We start from the raw sequence: 20390 nt of genomic DNA on the forward strand, positions 1-20390 counted from the left end.
ATTCTTATACAAAAGGTGACACTTTAATTAGCTTTTCATTACTTTTATAAAGACCTTTGACCAAGAGCAACTTTGGAGATAAAGTTTAAAATCTATCATGAAGGGAGTTCGAGAAGAAACTCAAGACAGAAACTTGAATGCTGAAACTGAAACAAAGGCTGTGGAGTAGCTTATTATTTTGCTTACCAAAGCTCATGTAACCTAATATGTTAATACTATTTAAGAATTATTTCCCAAGTTGGCTCTGCTCACCAATGGCTAGATTGTGTGTGTGTGTGTGTGTGTGTGTGTGTGTGTGTGTGTATGTGTGTGTGTGTGTGTGTGTGTGTGTGCACATTTTTCTTTTTTCTTTTAAAAATATATTTTATTAATTTATTCAGATTATATCTAAATTGTTATTCCATTCCTTATATCCTCCCATTCCTCCCTCCCATTTGCTGCCTACTGCCCTACACTATGACTGTGACTAAGGTGGACTTCCTCCCCCTGTATATGCTCATAGGGTATCAAGTCTCCTCTTGGTATCCTGCTATCCTTCCTCTGAGTGCCACCAGGTCTCTCCAACCAGGCTATGTGGTCAAATATGGAGTATCAGAGTTCGTGTAAAAGTCAGACCCCACTCTCCACTCTCAACTGGGAAGAATGTCCTGTCCATTGGGTAGATCTGGGTAGGGGTTCAAAGTTTACTGCACATATTGTCCTTGGCTGGTGCCATAGTTTGAGCAGGACTCCTGGGCCAAGATCTGCCCATCATAATGTTCTACTTGTAGGTTGCTAGGACCCTCTGGATCCTTCTATTTCTTCATTCTCCCAGGCTTATCTCACCTAGAGTCCCAGTAGGATGTCCTTCCCTCTGTATCACTTTCCTGGTAATTGAAGATTTTCATAGGACATGCCCCTTGGGCTAGTGTCCAGAAATAAATGAGTATATACAATTTGACTCTTTCTGCTTCTGGGCTAACTCACTCATTATGATAATTTTTCATTCAATCCATTTGTCCACAAATTTCTAGAATTCATTGTTTTTACTAGCTGAGTAATATTCTATAGTGTAAATGTACCAGTTTCTTTATCCATTCTTTTACTTAGGCTGTTTCCATATTCTGGCTATTATGAATAAGGCTGCTATGAACGTGGTTGAGCAAAGTTTCTTGTGTGCTGGAGCATCTGGGTATATTCCAAGGAGTGGAATAGCTGACTCTTGAGGAAGCCTTATTCCCAGTTTTCTGAGATAGCACCAGATAGATTGCCAAAGTGGCTGTACTAGTTTGCATTCTCACCAGCAATGAAAGTGTTCCTTTTTCTCCATATCCTTGCCAGCATGTGTTGTCACTTGATTTCTTGATCTTAGCCATTCTGATAGGTGTAAGATGGAATCTCAGAGTTGTTTTGATTTGCATTTCCCTGATGACTAAGGAAGTTAATCATTTCTTTAAGTGTTTCTCAGCCATTTGATATTCCTCTGTTGAGAATTCTCTGTTTAGTTCCAAACCCCATTTCTTAATTGGGTTATTTGGTTTGGTGGTGTTTAATGTCTTGAGTTCTTTATATATTTGGATATTAGACTTTTGTCAGATGTAGCGTTGGTGAAAATGTTTTCCTAGTCTGTAGGCTATTGCTTTGTCCTGTTGACAGTGTCTCCTGCCTTACAGAAGCTTCTCAGCCTCATGAGGTCCCATTTATTGATTGTTGCCCTTAAGGCCTAGGCAATTTGTGTTCTGTTAAGGAAGTTATCTCCTGTGCCAATGTGTTCCAGGCTCTTCCTCACTTTTTCCTGCTGATATAATGTCTCTGTTTTTATGTTGAGGTCTTTAATCCACTTGGACTTGAGTTTTGTGCATGGTGACAAATTGGGGACTAATTGCATTTTTCTATATGTAGATATCCAGTTAGACCAGCACCATTTGTTGAAAATTCTATCCTTTTTCCATTGAATAGATTTGGCATCTTTGTCAAAAATCAAGTGACCACATGTGTGTGGATTCGTATCTGGGTCTTCGATTCGATTCCACTGATCAACCAGCCTATTGCTGTGCCAGTACCATGCTGTTTTACTTATTGTTGCTTTATAGTACAGCTTGAAATCACCTATAGAGATACCTCTGGAGGAACTTTTATTGTACAAGATTGTTTTAGCTATTCTGGTTTTTTTTTCCATATGAAATTGAGAATTGAACTTTCAGTGTCTTTAAAAAATTGTGTAGGTATCTTGATAGGGATTGCATTGAATCTGTAAATTGACTTTGGTAAGATGGCCATTTTTACTATGATATTTCTCCTGATCCATGAGCAAGGAAGATCATTCCATCTTCTCATATCATCTTCAATCTCTTTCTTTAGAGTTTTGAAGTTTTTTCAAACAAGTCCTTCACTTGTATGGTTATAATAACTCCTAAATATTTTATATTGCTTGTGGGTTATGTGAAGGGTGTGTGTAGTTTTCCTAATTTCTTCCTCGGCATGTTTATCAATTGTATGTCAGCTGTAGGAGTTCTCTTGTGGAATTTTGGGGGTCACTTATGTACACTATCATATCATATTCAAATACAGATAATTTGACTTCCTCCTTTCCTATATGGATCCCCTTGATCTCCTTTTGTTGTCTTATTGCTCTGGCTAGAACTTCCAGTACTATATTGAAGAGATATGCAGAGAGTGGGCAGCCTTGCCTTGTTCCCGATTTTAGAGGAATTTCCTTGAATATCTCACCATTTACTTTGATTTTGGCTATTATCTTGCTATATATAGCTTTTATTATGTTCAGGTATGTGCCTTGTATCCCTGATCTCTCCAAAACTTTAAACATGAATGGGTGTTGGATTTTATCATATGCTTTCTCTGCATCTAAGGAGATGATCATGTAGTTTTTCTCTTTTAGTTTGTTTATATGGTGGATTACATTGATGGATTTCCATATATTAAACCATCCCTACATGTCTGGAATGAAGCCTACTTGGTCATGGTGAATGACATCTTTGTTTGGTCCTTGTATCCATTTTGCAAGTATTTTATTGAGTATTTTTGCATTGATGTTCACAAGAGAAATTAGTCTGAAATTTTCTTTCTTTGTTGGGTCTTTGTGAGGGTTAGGTATCAATGTGACTATGGCCTCATAGAATGAATTTGGTAATCTTCCATCCATTTCTAGCTTTTGGGGTAGCTTTAAGAGTATTGGTATTAGCACATCCTTGAAGGTCTGGTAGAATTCTGCTCTGAAACCATCTGGCCCTGGGCTTTTTTTGGTTGGGAGACTATCAATGATTGCTTCTATTTCTGTAGGTGAAATGGGACTATTTAGCTTGTTTATCTGTTCTTCACTCAATTTTGGCAAGTGGAATTGATCAAGAAAATCATCCATTTTCCTTAGGTTTTCAAGTTGTGTGGCATATATGCCTTCGAAGTAGGATCTTATAATTCTTTGTATTTCTTCAGTGTCTGTTGTTATGTCTCCCTTTTCATTTCTGATTTTGTTGATTTTGATACTGTCTCTGTGCCTTTTAGTTAGTTTGGTTAATGGTTTGTCTATGTTGTAGATTTTCTCAGAGAACCAACTCCTGATTTTGTTGATTATTTGAATTATTCTCTTTGTTTCTAACTCATTGATTTCAGCCCTGAGTTTGATTATTTCCAGAATTCTACTCCTCTTGGGTGTTTCTGCTCCTTTTTTCTAGGTCTTCCAGCTGTGTCCTTAAGTTGCTTATGTGGGATGTTTCCAATTTCTTTTCAAAGGCACTTAATGCTATGAATTTACCTCTTAGCACTGCTTTGAATTTTTCCTACAAAATTGAGTATGCTGTTCCTTCATTTTCATTGAATTTCATGGAGTCCTTAACTTCTTCCTTTATTTCTTCCCTGACCCAGGTGTCATTAAGTAGAGAGTTGTTTAGTTTCCATGTATGTGTAGGCTTTTGTTATATCTGTTGTTGTTGAAGTGCAACCTAAGACCATGGTGATCTGATATGATACAAGGTACAGATTCTCTTGTATCTGTTGAGCCTTGCTTTAATGACCTATTATATGATCAATTTTGGAGAAGGTTCCATGGAGTGCAGAGAAGAAGGTATATTCCTTTTTGTTTGGATGAAAGGTTCTGTAGATATTTGTTAGATCCATTTGATTCATGACATTGGATAATGATGTTATTTCTTGGCTTAGTTTCTGTTTCAATGACCTATCCTTCAGTGAGAGTGAGGTGTTGATGTTCCCCACTATTATTTTGTGAGGATCGATGTGTGGTTTAAACTTCATTAATAGATTTTTTTTACAAATGTGGGTGCCTTTTTATTGGGAGCATAGATGTTCAGAATTGTGATGTTCTCTTGGTTGACTTTAACTTTGATGAGTATGAACTGTCCTTCTTCATCTCTTTTGATTAATTTTTGTTGAATGTCTATTTTGTTAGATATTAAAATGGCTATGCCTGCTTGCTTCTTGTGACCATTTGTTTGGAATATTTTTCCAGCATTTTTCCCTTTAGTAATGTCTATCTTTATAGATGACATGTATTTCTTTTTTTTTTTTAAATACATTTTTATTAATTTATACATATTACATCTCAGTTGTTAGCCCATCCCATGTATCCTCCCATTCCTCCCTTCCTCCCACTTCCCTCCTACTACTCCCCTCCCCTCCCCTAAGTCTGTGTCTGAGGGGGACCTCCTCCCCCTGAATATGCTCATATGGTATCAAGTCTCTCCTTGGTGACCTATTATCTTTCCTCTGAGTGCCACCAGGCATCTCCGTCCAAGGGACATGTTCAAATATGGGGCACCAGAGTTTGTGTGAAAGTTAGATCTCCTTCTCCACTCAACAGTGGAGAATGTCCATCGGCTAGTCCGGGTAGGGGTTCAAGGTTTTTACTGCCTATTTTTTCCTTGGCTGTCGCCACAGTTTGCAGAGGACCCCAGGGCCCAGACTCGCCTATAGTTTTCCAGGACCCACTGGATCCTTCCATTTCCTCTTTCTCCCAGGCTTCTCCCACCTAAAGTTTCAATAGGATGTCCTCCCCTCTTACCCACTATTCTGGTAGGTACAGTTTTTCATGGGGACGTACACCTTGGACTAGTGTCTCGATATAAGTGAGTATATACCATTTAGCTCTTTTTGCTTCTGTGTGAACTCACTCATTATGACAATTTCTAGTTCAATCCATTTGTCCACAAATTTTGGAAATTCCTTGTTTTTAATAGCTGAGTAGTATTCCATAGTGTAAATGTACCACAGTTTCTTTATCCATTCTTCTATTGAGGGACACGTAGGTTGTTTCCAAGTTCTGGCTATTATGAATAAGGCAGCTATGAACATGGTTGAGCATATGTCCCTGTTGTGTGGTAGTACATCCTCTGGGTATATTCCAAGGAGTGGAATAGCTGGGTCTTGAGGAAGCCCTATTCCCATTTTTCTGAGAAAGCACCAGATAGCTTTCCAAAGTGGTTGTACTAGTTTGCATTCCCACCAGCAATGCAGGAGTGTTCCTCTTTCTCCACACCCTCGCCAGCATGAGGCGTCAGTTGAGTTATTGATCTTAGCCATTCTGATGGGTGTAAGATGGAATCTCAGTGTCGTTTTGATTTGCATTTCTCTGATGACTAAGGAGGTCGAGCATTTCTTTAAGTGTTTCTCAGCCATTTGATATTCCTCTGTTGAGAATTCTCTGTTTAGCTCTGCGCCCCATTTCTCAATTGGGTTATTTGGTTTGGTGATCAATGGAATCGAACTGAAGACCCAGAGATGAATCCACACACATTTGCTCACCTGATTTTCGACAAAGAAGCCAAATCCATTCAATGGAAAAACGACAGCATCTTCAACAAATGGTGCTGGTCTAACTGGATGTCTACATGTAGAAAATTGAAATTAGACCCCTATTTGTCACCATGCACAAAACTCAAGTCCAAGTGGATTAAAGACCTCAACCTAAAACCACAGACATTAACCCAGTTAGAGGAAAAAGTGGGGAAGAGTCTGGAACTCATAGGCACAGGAGACAACTTCCTGAACAGAACACCAACAGCCCAGGCCTTAACATCAACAATTAATAAATGGGACCTCATGAGGCTGAGAAGCTTCTGTAAGGCAGGTGACACTGTCAAGAGAACAAAGCGACAGCCTACAGACTGGGAAAAGATCTTCACCGACTCTTCATCTGACAAAGGTCTAATATCCAAAATATATAAAGAACTTAAGAAATTAGACATGTATTTCTTGAAGGCAGAAGTATGTTAGATTTTGTTTATGCATCCATTCAGTCAGTCTGTGTCTTTTTATTGGAGAATTGAGACCATTGATGTTGAGAGATATTAATGACCAGTGACTGTTAAGAGTCTTAATTTTGATGTTGGTTGCAGTACAGCGTTTGTGTGGTTGTTTATTTGCAGTGGTGTAGTTGCTATTTCCTGTGAAGTTTTGGTTGTAGCTTGTCCCTTTGGGGTGGAGTTTTCCTTCTAGTACCATCTGTAAAGCTGGATTTGTGGATAGGTACTGTTTAAATTTGTTTTTTTAATGGAATATTTTGTTTTCTCTGTCAATGGTTATTGATAGTCTTGCTGGGTAAAGTAGTCTGGCCTGGCACCTGTGGTCACTTAGGGTCTTCAGAATCTCTGTCCAGGCCCTTCTGGCTTTGATGGTCTCTGCTGAGATGTCAGGTGTAATTCTGATAGGTTTGCCTTTAAATGTTATTTGGCCCTTTTCCCTTGCAGCTTCTAATATTTTTCTTTGTTCTGTATATTTTTTGTTTTGATTATTATGTGATGGGAAGTTTTTCATTTCTGGTCTATTTTATTTGTTGTTCTGTAGCCCTCTTCTATGTTTATAGGCATCTCTTTCTTTAGCTTTGGGAATTTTTCTTCTATGATTTTGTTGAGAATATTTTCTTGGCCTTGGAGTCTGGCATCTTCTCTTTCCTCAATGCCTATTATCCTCATATTTCTTCTTTTCATGGTGTCCTTGATTTCTTTGATGTTTTGTGTCAGGATTTTTCCAGATTTAGCATTTTCTTTAATGGTTGCTTCAAGATCTGTGATTGTATCTTCTAGACCTGAGATTCATTCCTCCATCTCTTGGATTCTGTTAGACAGGCTCACTTCTGTGCTGTTCAGCTTCCTCTCTGAGCTCTCATGTTCCCGTTTCTCTTCTGTCTGTGTTTATCATTGAATTCATTTTCAACTTCAGATCTTGAATATTTTATTGATTTCTTTCACCTGACTTTTTATATATTCCTGAGTTTCTTCCATTGCCTCTTTATAGACCTTCAGAGCTTGAACAGTTGTATTGATTTCCTTCATCTGATTGTTTGCATTTTCCGGCTTTTTTCCCAGTGCCTCTCTATAGACCTCTTTTATTTTCTTCTACCTGTTTGGCTGCGTCTTCCTGCATTTGATTATGAATTTTATTTGTTTCCTCCACTATCATCCTCATTACTAAGGATTTGAGGTCATTTTCTTGTATTTCTGTTGTGTTTGAGCTCTATCAGTTGTTTTCTTTGGGATAGCTGGGATCTGGAGGAGCCATATTGTTTTGGTTTTTTGCATATGAGTTTACACTGTCCTTTAGTCATTTTTGCCATTTCTGTTTTGGGGAGGTAGCTTCCAGAGTGGGGTGGAGGGAGTCTGAGGATAGATTCTCATTATTTCCTTAGGCCGGAAGCTAGTGGTCTCTCACAGCCCGTGATCCCCCGCTCCTTTGTACTGTGGGTCCTTTAATTGTCCTGGGTGTCTGAATGTGCGCTGTGCAAGGCCAAAGTGTTCACAACATTCTGTGTCCCCTTACAGGTTGGGTGGAGGGGGTCTGTTGGACACTCTACTCCCTGTATCCCCAAGATATCCTTAGCCCTGGAGCTTTGATCCTTCACTGGTCTGTGATTTCTGGTAGAGTTTTGACACTCAAACCTCTTGTAGAGTCGACGTTAGTGTCACAGGGCCCAAACTGGACACACACTGAGTCCAGTTCGTTTCTCTGGACACAAGCTGGTCTTGGGTCCTATTCCATACACATAGTCCAGTTAATGCTAAGCCCAACCAGTGTCACCAGCCCAAACCACACATTGAAGCTGCTGAGTTCATCTAGAGTCTCAAGGTATGGACTACACTCCGAGTCCACCCAGAGTCTCAGGGCTGGGACTGCTTGCCAAGCTCAGCTAGAGTTTCTGGGCCCAAAGTGCCTGGCAAGTTCAGCCAGGGACTCTGGGCCAAAACTGCATGCTGTTCTCAGCTAGAGTCTCAGAGCTCAAACCACTCACCAAGTTCAGCTAGGTTCTCTGTGCCCAAATTGCCCTCCAAGTTCAGCCAGGAACTCTGGGCCCAAATCGCATGCCAAATTTAGCTAGGGATTCTGGGCCCAAACCACGTGCTGAGTCCAGCCAGAGTCTCAGGGTCAAGACTGATCACCAAGCTCAGCTAGGGTCTCAGGGCCCAAACCACTCAGTGAATTCAGCTAGGGACTCTGTGTGCATTGAGTCCAGTTTGGGTGTCAGGTCACAATCCATGTGCTGAGTTGAGCTTGGGTCACGGGACCCAAAGCACAAGCCAAGTTCAACTAGGGTCGCAGGGCCCAAATTTTGCAGAGTTCCCTCTTCTGCAGCAATTGCCACAGGTCACCAAACCGATCTCCTCTGCCAGAGGGTTCCCCAGCTGCAAAACTCAGCTGCCACTACTGTCACTGTGGTCTGAGAATATCTGCTCTCCTCTTCTGTGCAGGGGTACACAGGCCTTCTATATTTTGGTCTTTTCAAACTGTGTAATACCCCTGCTATAGTGGGGCAGGGAGCTTGCTTTTCCCAGTTAAGAATTCTGTGCATTCCCTGAATCATTTACTGAAGCTTCTAAACACCGTCCATGCTGCTTGACACCATCATGGATCTCCCTAGATCTTCTTACAATAATCATTATTTAAGAAAATGCCACACAGACTTGTCTATTGGACAGTCTCACAGAGGCCTTTTGTCACTTGGTATTCCCTCTTCAAAGATGACATTAGTTTGTGTTAAGTTGAAAAACAAAATAATAAAGAGATAAAGTTTTTTAAGCATAATCTTAGATGATTGTGAAATGGAGGTGCATTTACACTCATTGGTGAGAGTCAAACAATTCTTAACATATTTTGTAGGTTTTAGTTTATCTCTTCTGTCATATGAAGAAAAGTAATAGGGTCCAACAGACACAAAACCTGCTGTTTCTGAGAAACTATGAGCATTCAATTTCCTAGAATTAAGAGTTTTAAATGTTTGCTTTTGTGAAGCTTCCTGCCTAAATTATGGTAGCATACAAAATATACAGTGAGAATTGATATGTTGTGTTAATTTGGAGATGAGAAAAGGGGTTCAATAAATACACAGAGCAAATGAAAATTATTCATGTATTCATTTGTCACTAAAAAATATGTAGTATTAACTTACAAAGCCATCAAAGCTCAATTTCTCTAATGAGTTGCTTTGGGTGTGGTGGTATAGCAAGTAGGAGACAACAGAAGTTATGCTGATATCACACTACATTTCTTGCCAGATGTGGATCAGTGTGTGAAGTGTCCAGATGACCAGTACCCCAACACAGAGCAAACCCACTGCCTCCAAAAAGATGTGACATTTCTGGCTTATGAAAGTCCCTTGGGCATGACATTGGCTACTATGGTCTTGTGGTTTTCTTCACTCACCACACTTGTTCTTGTGGTTTTTGTGAAGCACCGAAAGACTCCTGTTGTGAAAGCTAATAACAGTACTCTCAGCTATATCCTGCTCATTTCCCTCAATTTCTGTTTTCTTTGCTCCTTGCTCTTCATTGGTCATCCAAACTCAGCCAGCTGCATCCTGCAACAGACTGTATTTGGAGTTGTTTTCACAGTGGCAGTATCTACTATCTTGGCCAAAACCACTACAGTGGTCTTGGCTTTCAAGTCTACAGCTCCAGGAAGAAGCCTGAGAAGGTCACTTATATCGGGGACACCCAAATTCATCATTCCCATCTGTACACTCATACAATTTATCGTCTGTGGAGTCTGGCTGGGAACATCTCCTCCCTTTGTTGAAACAGATGCACACACTGAACATGGTCAGATCATCATTGTGTGCAATAAGGGCTCAGTCACAGCCTTCTACTGTGTCTTGGGATATCTGGGAGCTCTGTCTATTGGAAGCTTCACTGTAGCTTTTTTGGCCAGGAACCTGCCTGACACCTTCAATGAAGCCAAGTTCCTGACATTCAGCATGCTGGTATTCTGCAGTGTTTGGATCACGTTCCTCCCTGTCTACCACAGTACTAAGGGGAAGGTCATGGTGGTTGTGGAAGTCTTCTCCATCTTAGCATCCAGTGCAGGGCTGCTAAGTTGTATCTTTATACCCAAGTGTTATATTATTCTTATGAGACCTGATAAGAACTCATTGAAAGCCATAAGAAATAGAGATAGATGGAAATAAGCTTTCTTGAGAATAACTCATCTTACATTTTTGGGTTTCTAATGTATCAATAGACGTTCTCAGATGAAATTGTTATACAATATAATATATCCCACTATCCAGATTATTTAGATATTTGGTGTTGTAAGATTTGAATGTTGTGTCCAGGACCAAATTATTGCAAGATATCTTATCGTTCTTCTCAACCAGCTATAATTTGTCTCATTATGTGACTTCCAGATAAATATGTTTACAATGTACAGAATGATCTTACCTTTCATCAAACCAATGGTCAAGATAGTATAAGATACTGTCCCACATAATCATAGCCAGAAATACCAGGTTAGCTGTAATTTGACCACATGAAGTTTACAGGAATTTATTCTGAGAATGTCTTGAATTTTGGATCAATGTTTATTTTACTATAAAAATTACATGAAAACCTCTTCAGATTGGAACATGGTATATGACATAACCTATGCGTTTTGGTCATGGTCACTTATATTTGGCCACATCATTAAACCTCATAACACTCAAGATAAAGAGTATTCGCTTTTATTTTGCTTGTTTGTAAAAATCAGAAACTGAGAGAAAGCTAATTTTGCTTTCCATTCAATTCTTATGAATATAATCATATGTGTCAGTAATTCTGGAATGTAAATTTGATGTGAATGCAGTATAACTATAAAAACCCTACTTCTGGTGTATTTATTATATTATAGCAAATATCTTAAGTTAAAATGAAAAAGAATCATCTTATGTTCGTAAAATACATCCCAAGGGCAAACTTCCAGAGGTGAATATAAAAATAAAGTAACCAAATGACCAAATTCAGGAAATCTGTTTTCTAACTTAAAGGCAATGTAATCACCTACTTCTTACTTTTACTGCCATGATTTCACCAGTGTAATGAAATGTTCAGTTTATCGTGATCCAAAATAAACCTGATTTTAAATTATTTATTTTCATTTTTGATATTTTACTATAATATTGATATACACCAAATCCTCATATTTTAAGTCATTGACCTCCATTTTCATTATTTGATGTAGTAAACAGATGTATCTATCTATCTATCTATATGTATGGATAGATATATACATAAGGCATATACATCAATCTTGTAAATGCATGTAAGATATATACATATTTTATATATTTATATAAATATATAAATACAACCTGCTCAATCTGTCTAATGTTCTTTGTATATATGTTATCATTATAAAAAACCACAATCAAACAGTTCCTGCACTTAAGGCTCAGAAAACGATGTGAAAGACAAAATGGAAATATTGGTAGAATAAGAGGATTACGATTTTTAAAATTAATTAATTTTATTTGTTTACATACTTGTCATAGCCCCTCCCTCTTGTCTTCCTGTTCCCACCCTGCCTCCTATTTCCTCCATTCCACTTCCCCTATTTCTCATAAAAGGGAAGCCGACCCCCCACTAACCTACCCAAGATTATCATGTGAAGTCAGTACTGTACACAACCTCTTCCCCTGTGTCCTTGCAAGGCAACACCAGATTTTCACTCTAAATGCCCAAGAGTCTAGTTACCACATGGATAGCTCAATTGGATTAGGACATTGTGGTAAGAATATATATTCTTAGCAAGGTAGAATTAAGCCACCAATGTCTCGCCAATACAACCACCTAAACAAGAGATGAACAAGGACAAGAACAATAAACATTCTGAATGGATGGCATAAAGTAAAGAAGCCTCAATCCTTCATAATTAACTGCAGGCAGCTGAGAAATTATGAGAATAAGAGAAATATTATTTTTCAGGAAAAAGCACATCAATTGCTTATTCAATACCAAATAATTTTCTTGAATTTACTTTTGCCACATTTATTCCCAGCAAACAGAGGAGGAAATCAGAGAGAACACTGACTGTGTATAATTTGGACTTGATGGTGATAAAGCTGAACACGTGTCTGTTAGGACTTTGGAACTGGTTTCTGAGAAGAATGTTCAAGGATTTGGGGTTTCAAAAGCAGAGGACTGAAATGGGGTCATCAAATATTAACTGAGTATTTAGGCAATGTTTGAAAAATTAGAATGCCAAAAAAGTAAACCCAGGAGAAGTTCTAAGATGGTAGCCCTAATTATACACTGTGTCTATCTGTAGGATAGCAGCCCAGCACAGTGAGCAGTAGACCAAATTGTAGGTACCCAAATAGATGCTTTCATGTTTCACAGGTCAGACGTGAACTCATGGTGAGGAAAACTAATGGGTCTGACCTCAGATCACCAAGCTAATTCTCAGAAAAGTTCCTGGGTCTCTGTAGATACACTAAGTCTCACTAAATAGCCATCTGCTTGCATGCCTTTGCTCTGCACTCATCAACACAGACTGAACTGTGGGCCCCCAACACTAGTTTCTGGGTCTTCTGCTGCAGAGGAGACCCCACAGAGTGGGACACAATTGGGTCGAACCTCAGGTCATAACACTAATCCATGGAAAAATTCCTGGGTCTCCACAGGAGTGCTTGGTCTCAGTGTACAGTTATTCAACTGTGTGCTGCTTTCACTCTGCAGTGAAGGCCACCACAAACTGCAAGCCAACAGCAGAGACAGCCAGATGGCTAAAAGCTCACATAAAAATACAATCAACAAAATCCAAAGCAATATGGCATCTCCAGATCTCAGTAATCCCAAGGCCAATATCCCTGGACACACACACACACACACACACAAAACAACTGAATAAGAAGAAAATTGCCTGAAATCTATGCTATGAAGATGATAACTGAGGAAACAAATAAAATCTGTAAAGAAATACAGGAGTATATAGTTGAACAGATTGAGCCCTTTAGAGAGACCTGTAGAGAGGAAATGAATAAATCACTCAAAGAAATACAGGAAATCACAAACAAGTGAATAAATTTAACAAATTATTTAAAGAAATGCAGGAAAACACAAACATGCAGATTAAAGAAATCAGTAACCTAATTCAAGGTCTGAAGATGTAAATGGAAATAATAAATAAAGCACAAACTGAGAAAATCCTTGGAAGAGAAAACTTAGAGAAGAAAATGGGAACTATAGAATAAGGATTGCCAACCAAATAAAGGAAACAGAAAAAATAATCTCAGGTGTAGAAGACACAATGAAAACGTTTGTTGCAATCATGAAAGAAAATGCTAAAATTAAAAATGTTTGACACAAAACATCCACAAAATCAAGGACACCATGAAAAGAGGAAACCAAGAATAACAGGAACTGAGGAAAGAGAAGATGTCTGGCTCCAATGCAAGAAAATAGTTTCAGGAAATATATAGAAGAAAAATCCCCAACTTAAAGAAATAGATTCTTACAAACATACAAGAGTACTAATGGACACCAAATAGATAGGCCAGAAAAGAAAATCTCCCTGCAACATATTAAGCAAAACACTAAATACACAGAACAAAGAAAAATATTAAATTGTGGAAGGAAAAAAGGCCAAGTAATGTATAATTGTAAACTTATCAGGATCACACCTGACTTTTCAGCAGAGACCATAAAAACCAGAAGGGCCTGGATAGAGGTCCTGAAAACTCTGAAAGACCTCAGAGACTAGTTTAGACTAATACATCCAGCAAAACTTTCAGTCACTGTAGACAGAGAAAACAAGATATTCCATGACAAAAAGAAATTTAACCAGTACCTACCCACAAATTTTACAGAGGATACTAGAAGGAAAACTTAATGCCAAGGAAGCCAACTACACTGAGGAAAACACAGGAAATAAATAACATCACTACAGCAAACCAAAGTAAGCAAGCACACAAACACACTACCACAACCAACATCAAAATAAAAGGAACTAACAGTGTCTCCTCATTATCAAAATCAATTGACTAAACTCTTTTAAAGAAGACAAGGGCAAACAGAATAATTGGATAAACCATACCCAACATTCTCCTGCATACAAGAAACACATCTCATGCACAAAGACAGACATTACCTGTGAGTGCAGGACTGGAAGAAGGTTTTCTATGCAACCAGACCCAAGAATAAGGCTGAAGTAGCTACTCTAATATCTAATAAAAGGGACTTTCAACCAAAATTTCACAATAGTTTCAAGGAAGAAGGACACTTCATACTCATCTAAGGAAAATTCAACCAAGGTGACATCTCATTTGTAAGTATCTATGCCCCAAATACTAGGGCACACACACATGTAAAAAGAAACATTAATAACACTTAAAAGCACACATTGATCACCATATAGTGGGAGATTTGAACATCCCCTTCTTACCAAAGGACAGGTAAACAAAATTTAAACTAGGCCAAGTAATAATGACACTAACAGATGTCATGAATCAAATGGGGCTAACAGATACCTACAAAACTTTTCATCTAAACACAAAAGATTGTACCTTCTTTTCAGTACCTTTCAGAACCTTCTCCAAAATTGACCACATATTTAGACACCAAGCAAGCCTCAAAAGATACATAAAGATTGAAATAGTACTTTGTTTCCTATCAGACCACCATGAAATAATGCTGCACTTCAACAACAACAGAAACAAAAAGCCTACACACACATGGAAACTGAACAACTCTCTACTCCATGACAATTGGGTCAGAGAAGAAATAAAGAAAAAAAAATTAAGGACTTCTGAAAATTCAATGAAAATAAATTTAGAACATACACAAATTCATGGGACATGATGAAAGCAGTGCTAAGAGGAAAGTTTATAGCACTAAGTGCCTTCATAAAGAGACTGGAGACATCTCATACAAGCAACTTAATGACACACCTGAGAGACCTAGAAAAATAAGAAGCAGACTCAGCAAAGAGGAGTTGATGGATGGAAATAATCAAACTCTGGGCTGAAATCAATAAATTAGGAACAAACAGAACAATTCAGAGAAGCAATGAAACCACAAGTTGGTTGTTTGAGAAAATCAACAATATAGAAAAACACGTAAACAAACAAACTAAAAAGAGAGATACACTATTCAAATAAAAAAATCAGAAATGAAAATGGGTACATAACAACAGAAACTAAGGAAATCCACGTAATTTTTAGGTCTTATTTCTAAAGCATATATGCAACAAAAATTTAAAATCTAAATGAAATAGAGTATTTCCTTTATAGATTCCACTAACCGAAGTTGAATAGAGATCAGGGAAACAAATTATACAATCCAATATCCCCTAAGAAAATAGAAGCAGTCACCCAAATCTCCCAACCAAACAGGTTCTGACTAGATGGATTCAGTGCAGAATTTTACTAGACCTTCAAAGAAGAACTAACAACAATATTCCTCAAACTATTTCACAAAATAGAAACAAAATGAGCATTAACAAACTAACTGTATGGTTCCACAGTTACCTTGATACCTGTACTATACAAAGACCAACAATAAAAGAAAATTTCAGACCAATTTCTCTTACCAACATTGATGCAAAAATACTCAACAAAATACTATAAACTGAATCCAAGAACACATCAAAAATGTCAATCACCATGACCAAGTCTCACCATGACTCAATATATAGAAATCAATTAATGAAATCAACCGTATAAACAAACTAAAAGATAGAAACCTACATGATTATCTCATTAGATGACAAAATAGCATTTGACAAAATTCATGTTTAAAATCTTGGGAGATACCACATATAAAAGGCATATACTTAAGCATACTAAAGGCAATATACAGCTGGCCTATAAACAACATCAAATTAAACAGAGAGAAACTTAAAGCAACTTCACTGAAATTAGGGTAAAAACAGGGTGCTCATTCTCTCTGTACCTCTTTAATATAGTACTTAAAATTTTACCTAGAGTAATAAGACAACAGAAAGATATCAAAGGTATATAAACTGGAAAGAATGACAGAAATGTATCACTATTGATAGATAATATGATAGTATACATAAGTGATCCCAAAATTTTACTGGAAAACCCCTTCAGCCTAACATAGATGTCAAGGAATCCAAGAAGATGTTAAGACCCAGAGCCAAACTTTGGCAGAGCACTTAGGTTTATATGAGAGTGGGGATGAATAGAAGGACCCAGGGAGGACAGGAGAGCCACAAGGAGACCAACATAGCCAACAAATCTGGACCCAGTGTGGTCTGCAGAGATCAATGCACCAACCAAGGACAGTCAATGAATTGTGAGAACCTAAAACCCCTGTTCATATACAGCTGATTGACGTCTCCGTCTCCATTAGGATCCCCTAGTAAGGGTGGTGGATATTATCTCTGATATAGACTCTGTGCCATTTATATGATCCCTTTTCCCTGGTGGTGCAGCCTTGTCTGGCCACAGGGGAAGAGAATGCAGGCATTTCTAATGAGTAGCCCAGCTGCAGAAGGAGGCTGCAGAAGAGTTGGAGACACCAGCCCTAAAGGATTACCAACAAAAATGGTAGTGGAGTGGAAAAGAGCCAGACAGAGCCTAGAATACAAGCTGTGGGTGCTGAAGAAGGAAGAGTTGGAAAAGTTATCCAAGTTTCCTGGGGTAGCCCCAAAGTCATGAGTTTTTTTAAAACATTGTTCAAGTTTGTTTATGTTCTATTCAGATTAGATTGTTATGCTGTCCCTGGCTATTCCATCTGGAAGTAAGAATGGATTAAACATATTTTTATTTTCTATGAGGCCATAGTTTAATGACTTTGGATATTAAAAGATTTTGTATTTTAAAGAGATTATTTATTTTAAATAGAGTAAAATTTTAATGTAGGTTCATATCTAAAGACAGGGCAATTTAAAGTTATTTACATTTTTAATGTGACATCATGGAGATGTATGAGAAACAAAAGGTTGTGGCTTAATAATTATGTGTTTGTGTTCCAATTTGCCATGGAGTCAATTGTACCAGATAATTTTATGCCAACTTAACAGAAGCAAAATTCATGTATTAGGAGAGCACCTCAGTTAAAAAATTCCTCCAGAAGACTGGGAGGTAGGCAGGCCTATAAGAAATTTTCTTAAATGAGGGTTGATGGGGCGGAGCCATTCCCATTGTGGGTGGTGCTTTTCCTGGGTCAGTGGCCCTAGGTCCTATAAGAAAGAAGACTTGGTGATGACAAGATAGTGCTGCCTATTATGTACCATGTCTAGAGAGCAGAGGAGCAGAGGCTGGGAAATGGACTGAAGGGAAAAATTCAGGAGCACAAGGCTCCCCACTTATGGTAGCCTGACAACTCCCTGTTCAATAGGCACAAATTTTGAGCACCCTGCACTCCTCCAAACATAAGGAATGAGTGAAAGCCCTTTGGGGAACAGAGAAATGATGGCACAACAAAACAGGTGAGTGAATAGGCTGCTAACCATAAACACAGTTTAGTGGACTTCTCAGACTGAACAATTGAGAAGGTACAGAAGAACACCCCCTCATCATGGCAGGACATGCTCTGGGTTTGGGAGTAACAAACCTAGAGGACCCTGCACTCTTCCAAATATTGGAGTGAGTGTTGGCACCCTGAGGAACAGAGGATCAGAGGCACAGCAATACCCATGATAGAACAGGCTGCTGACAGTATGGGACTTGACATATTGAACAATTGGGCATGACAAAAAGAAGCCACTATCCTCAGCCCCCACCCCCATCATTGCTGGACATTCTCCCATGTTGAGAATCACAAGCTCCAGATACACTGCACTCTTCTAAGTTCTAGAGATAGAACAGGCACCCTGTGGAATAAAGGATTAACACAATGAAGCAATACAACACTCTGGACACTAAGCCATTGTTCTACTCTGCAGAAGAGTCTTCTGGGGATACCAAGTAGTCAGAGGAACACTGCTGAATCCAGAATCCTAGGTGGCAGAGGTCAGAGGAAGCTAGCTCCAGAAGGACAGTGTCTGCTAAGCCAGGAAATGAAACAGCTGCCTTCCAAAGGGACCCACATCCATGACTGCCAGCTTAGAAATCCCAAGTCCCCTCAGCAGATGCCTATATGAAAGAGTATGAAGACAAACAACAAAAACCAGGACTGCATGGCTTTGCCAGAAAACCCACACTGATGACAACCCAGACAACTCTATCTAGCAAAACTCTCAATCACCATAGATGGAGAAAACTAGATATTCCATGACAAAACCAAATTTAAACAATATCTATGCACCAACCCAGCTCTACAGAAGATATTAGAAGGAGAACTCCAACACAATGAGATCAACTACATGCAAGAAAGCACAGTATAGGGCTGCAGAGATGGCTCAGAGGTTAAGAGCACTGACTGCTCTTTCAAAGGTCCTGAGTTCAATTCCCAGCAACAACATGGTGGCTCACAACCATCTATGAGATCTGGTGCCTTCTGGCCTGCAGGTGTACATAATAAAGAAATCTTAAAAAAAAAATAAAAGAAAACACAGTATATAATCTCACAACAGCAAAACAATGATCACCTCCCTCCAACTCCACAATAAATTTATCCAACAATCATTGGTCACTAATATCTCTCAACATCAATGGCCTGAACTCCCCAGCTAAAAGACACAGACTGAAAAATGGATGCAGAAACAAGATCCAACATTATTTTGCATTCAAGAAACATACCTCAGCAGCTAAGGTCTATATAACTTGAGAGTAAAGGGCAGGAAAAAGATTTCAAAGCAAACAGACCCAAGAAGCAAGTTGGAGTTGCCATTATAATATCTAATACAATCAACTTTCAATTTCAATTAATCAGGAAAATGGGGAAGGACACTTCATTCTCATCAAAGGAAAAATCCGCCTAGAGCACATCTATGCCCCAAATTCGAGGGCAACCACATTTGTAAAAGAAATAATACTAAAACTTAAATCCCACCCCACTCTCACCAATGGACAGATCTTCAAAGCAGAAGCTCAGTAAAGCAATAATGAAGCTAAAAGAGGTCATGAATCATATAGACCTAAGACATCCACAACTTTTCATCAAAACACAAAAGAATATACCTTCTTCTCAGCAGCACATGAAACCTTCTCCAAAATTGACCATATATTCAGTCACAAAGCAAGCCTCAATACATACAAAAAAATGAAATAATCCCCTGCATCTCATCAGACCACCATCATCTAAAGTTGAACTTGAACAGCAATAGAATTAATAAAAGCCTACAAACACATAAACATTGAACAATGTTCTACTCAGTGACAACTGGGTCAGGGTTGAAATGGAAGAAATTAAAGACTTGGTAGAATTAAATGAAAATGAAGGCATAACATATTCAAGCCTTTGGCACATAATGAAATCAGTACTAAGAGGAAAATTCATTGCTCTAAGTGCCTTCATAAAGAAATTGGAGACATTGCATGCAAGCAAACTTATGGAACACCTGAAAACCCTAGAAAAAAGAAGCAGACACACCCAAGAGGTGAAGATGGCTCAAAGTCATCAATCGCAGGGCTGAAGTCAATAAATTACAAAGAAAAGAATGTAAAGAATCAACAAAACCAAGAGTTGGCTCTTTGAGAAGACTGATTGTATAAACTGGGTCAAAACTCAAACTATAAAGACCACATGCCCTAGATGTGAACATACCAGGGTTGTTTTGTAAATGGTTATATTTCTTAAATGAGGTTCCCAAGATTCATTTAGACTTGTACTGATCTCAACTTTGCTTGGAGAAGCTTCTTTTTATATTGGGTAATGGTTAGTGGAAAGTCTCATAATTGACTTTTTTTCTGATAATTAGTGACTGTGACTGCTCATCTATAGATGAGTAGCTGCATTACAAATAAACATCAAGACTTGGGCAACACCATTAAAGAGTGGGAAGAAAACATGTAAGACCCAAAACATAGGGAAGAGATCTGTGAAATACAGTCTTTTATTATACACTTTTAGGACATCTTTGATTACCTATATAATTTCTACATAAAATTCCAGCATCGATGTGAAAGGAAGTTCATTGCCCTCCCCTCTATATGGGCAGTTATTGCTGTTGATTGATGCATTTAGAATGTGGTTATATCAAGTTGCTGATCCTGCAGTTGTGAAAGATGCCAGGCTACATCTCAAGCTGGAATGGAAACTTGGCAGTACCGTTCATATGGTACTAGA

General features: G+C 38.4%; 1 protein-coding gene across 1 annotated transcript in view; it reads left to right on the forward strand.

The window, feature by feature from the left end:
* LOC311605909 (vomeronasal type-2 receptor 116-like) overlaps positions 1-10405 on the forward strand; it is a gene marked incomplete at both ends in the record, with an annotated part of 34247 nt that extends 23842 nt beyond the window's left edge. The window contains one exon of the mRNA XM_084796746.1: positions 9498-10405. Within this exon, the coding sequence (XP_084652872.1) occupies positions 9498-10405 (908 nt within the window). The remainder of the gene's footprint in view (positions 1-9497) is intronic.
* Between the last annotated feature and the right edge of the window lie 9985 nt (positions 10406-20390).

Source organism: Acomys minous (assembly GCF_964271855.1).
Source record: "Acomys minous genome assembly, chromosome: 9".
NCBI classification, from domain to species: domain Eukaryota; kingdom Metazoa; phylum Chordata; class Mammalia; order Rodentia; family Muridae; genus Acomys; species Acomys minous.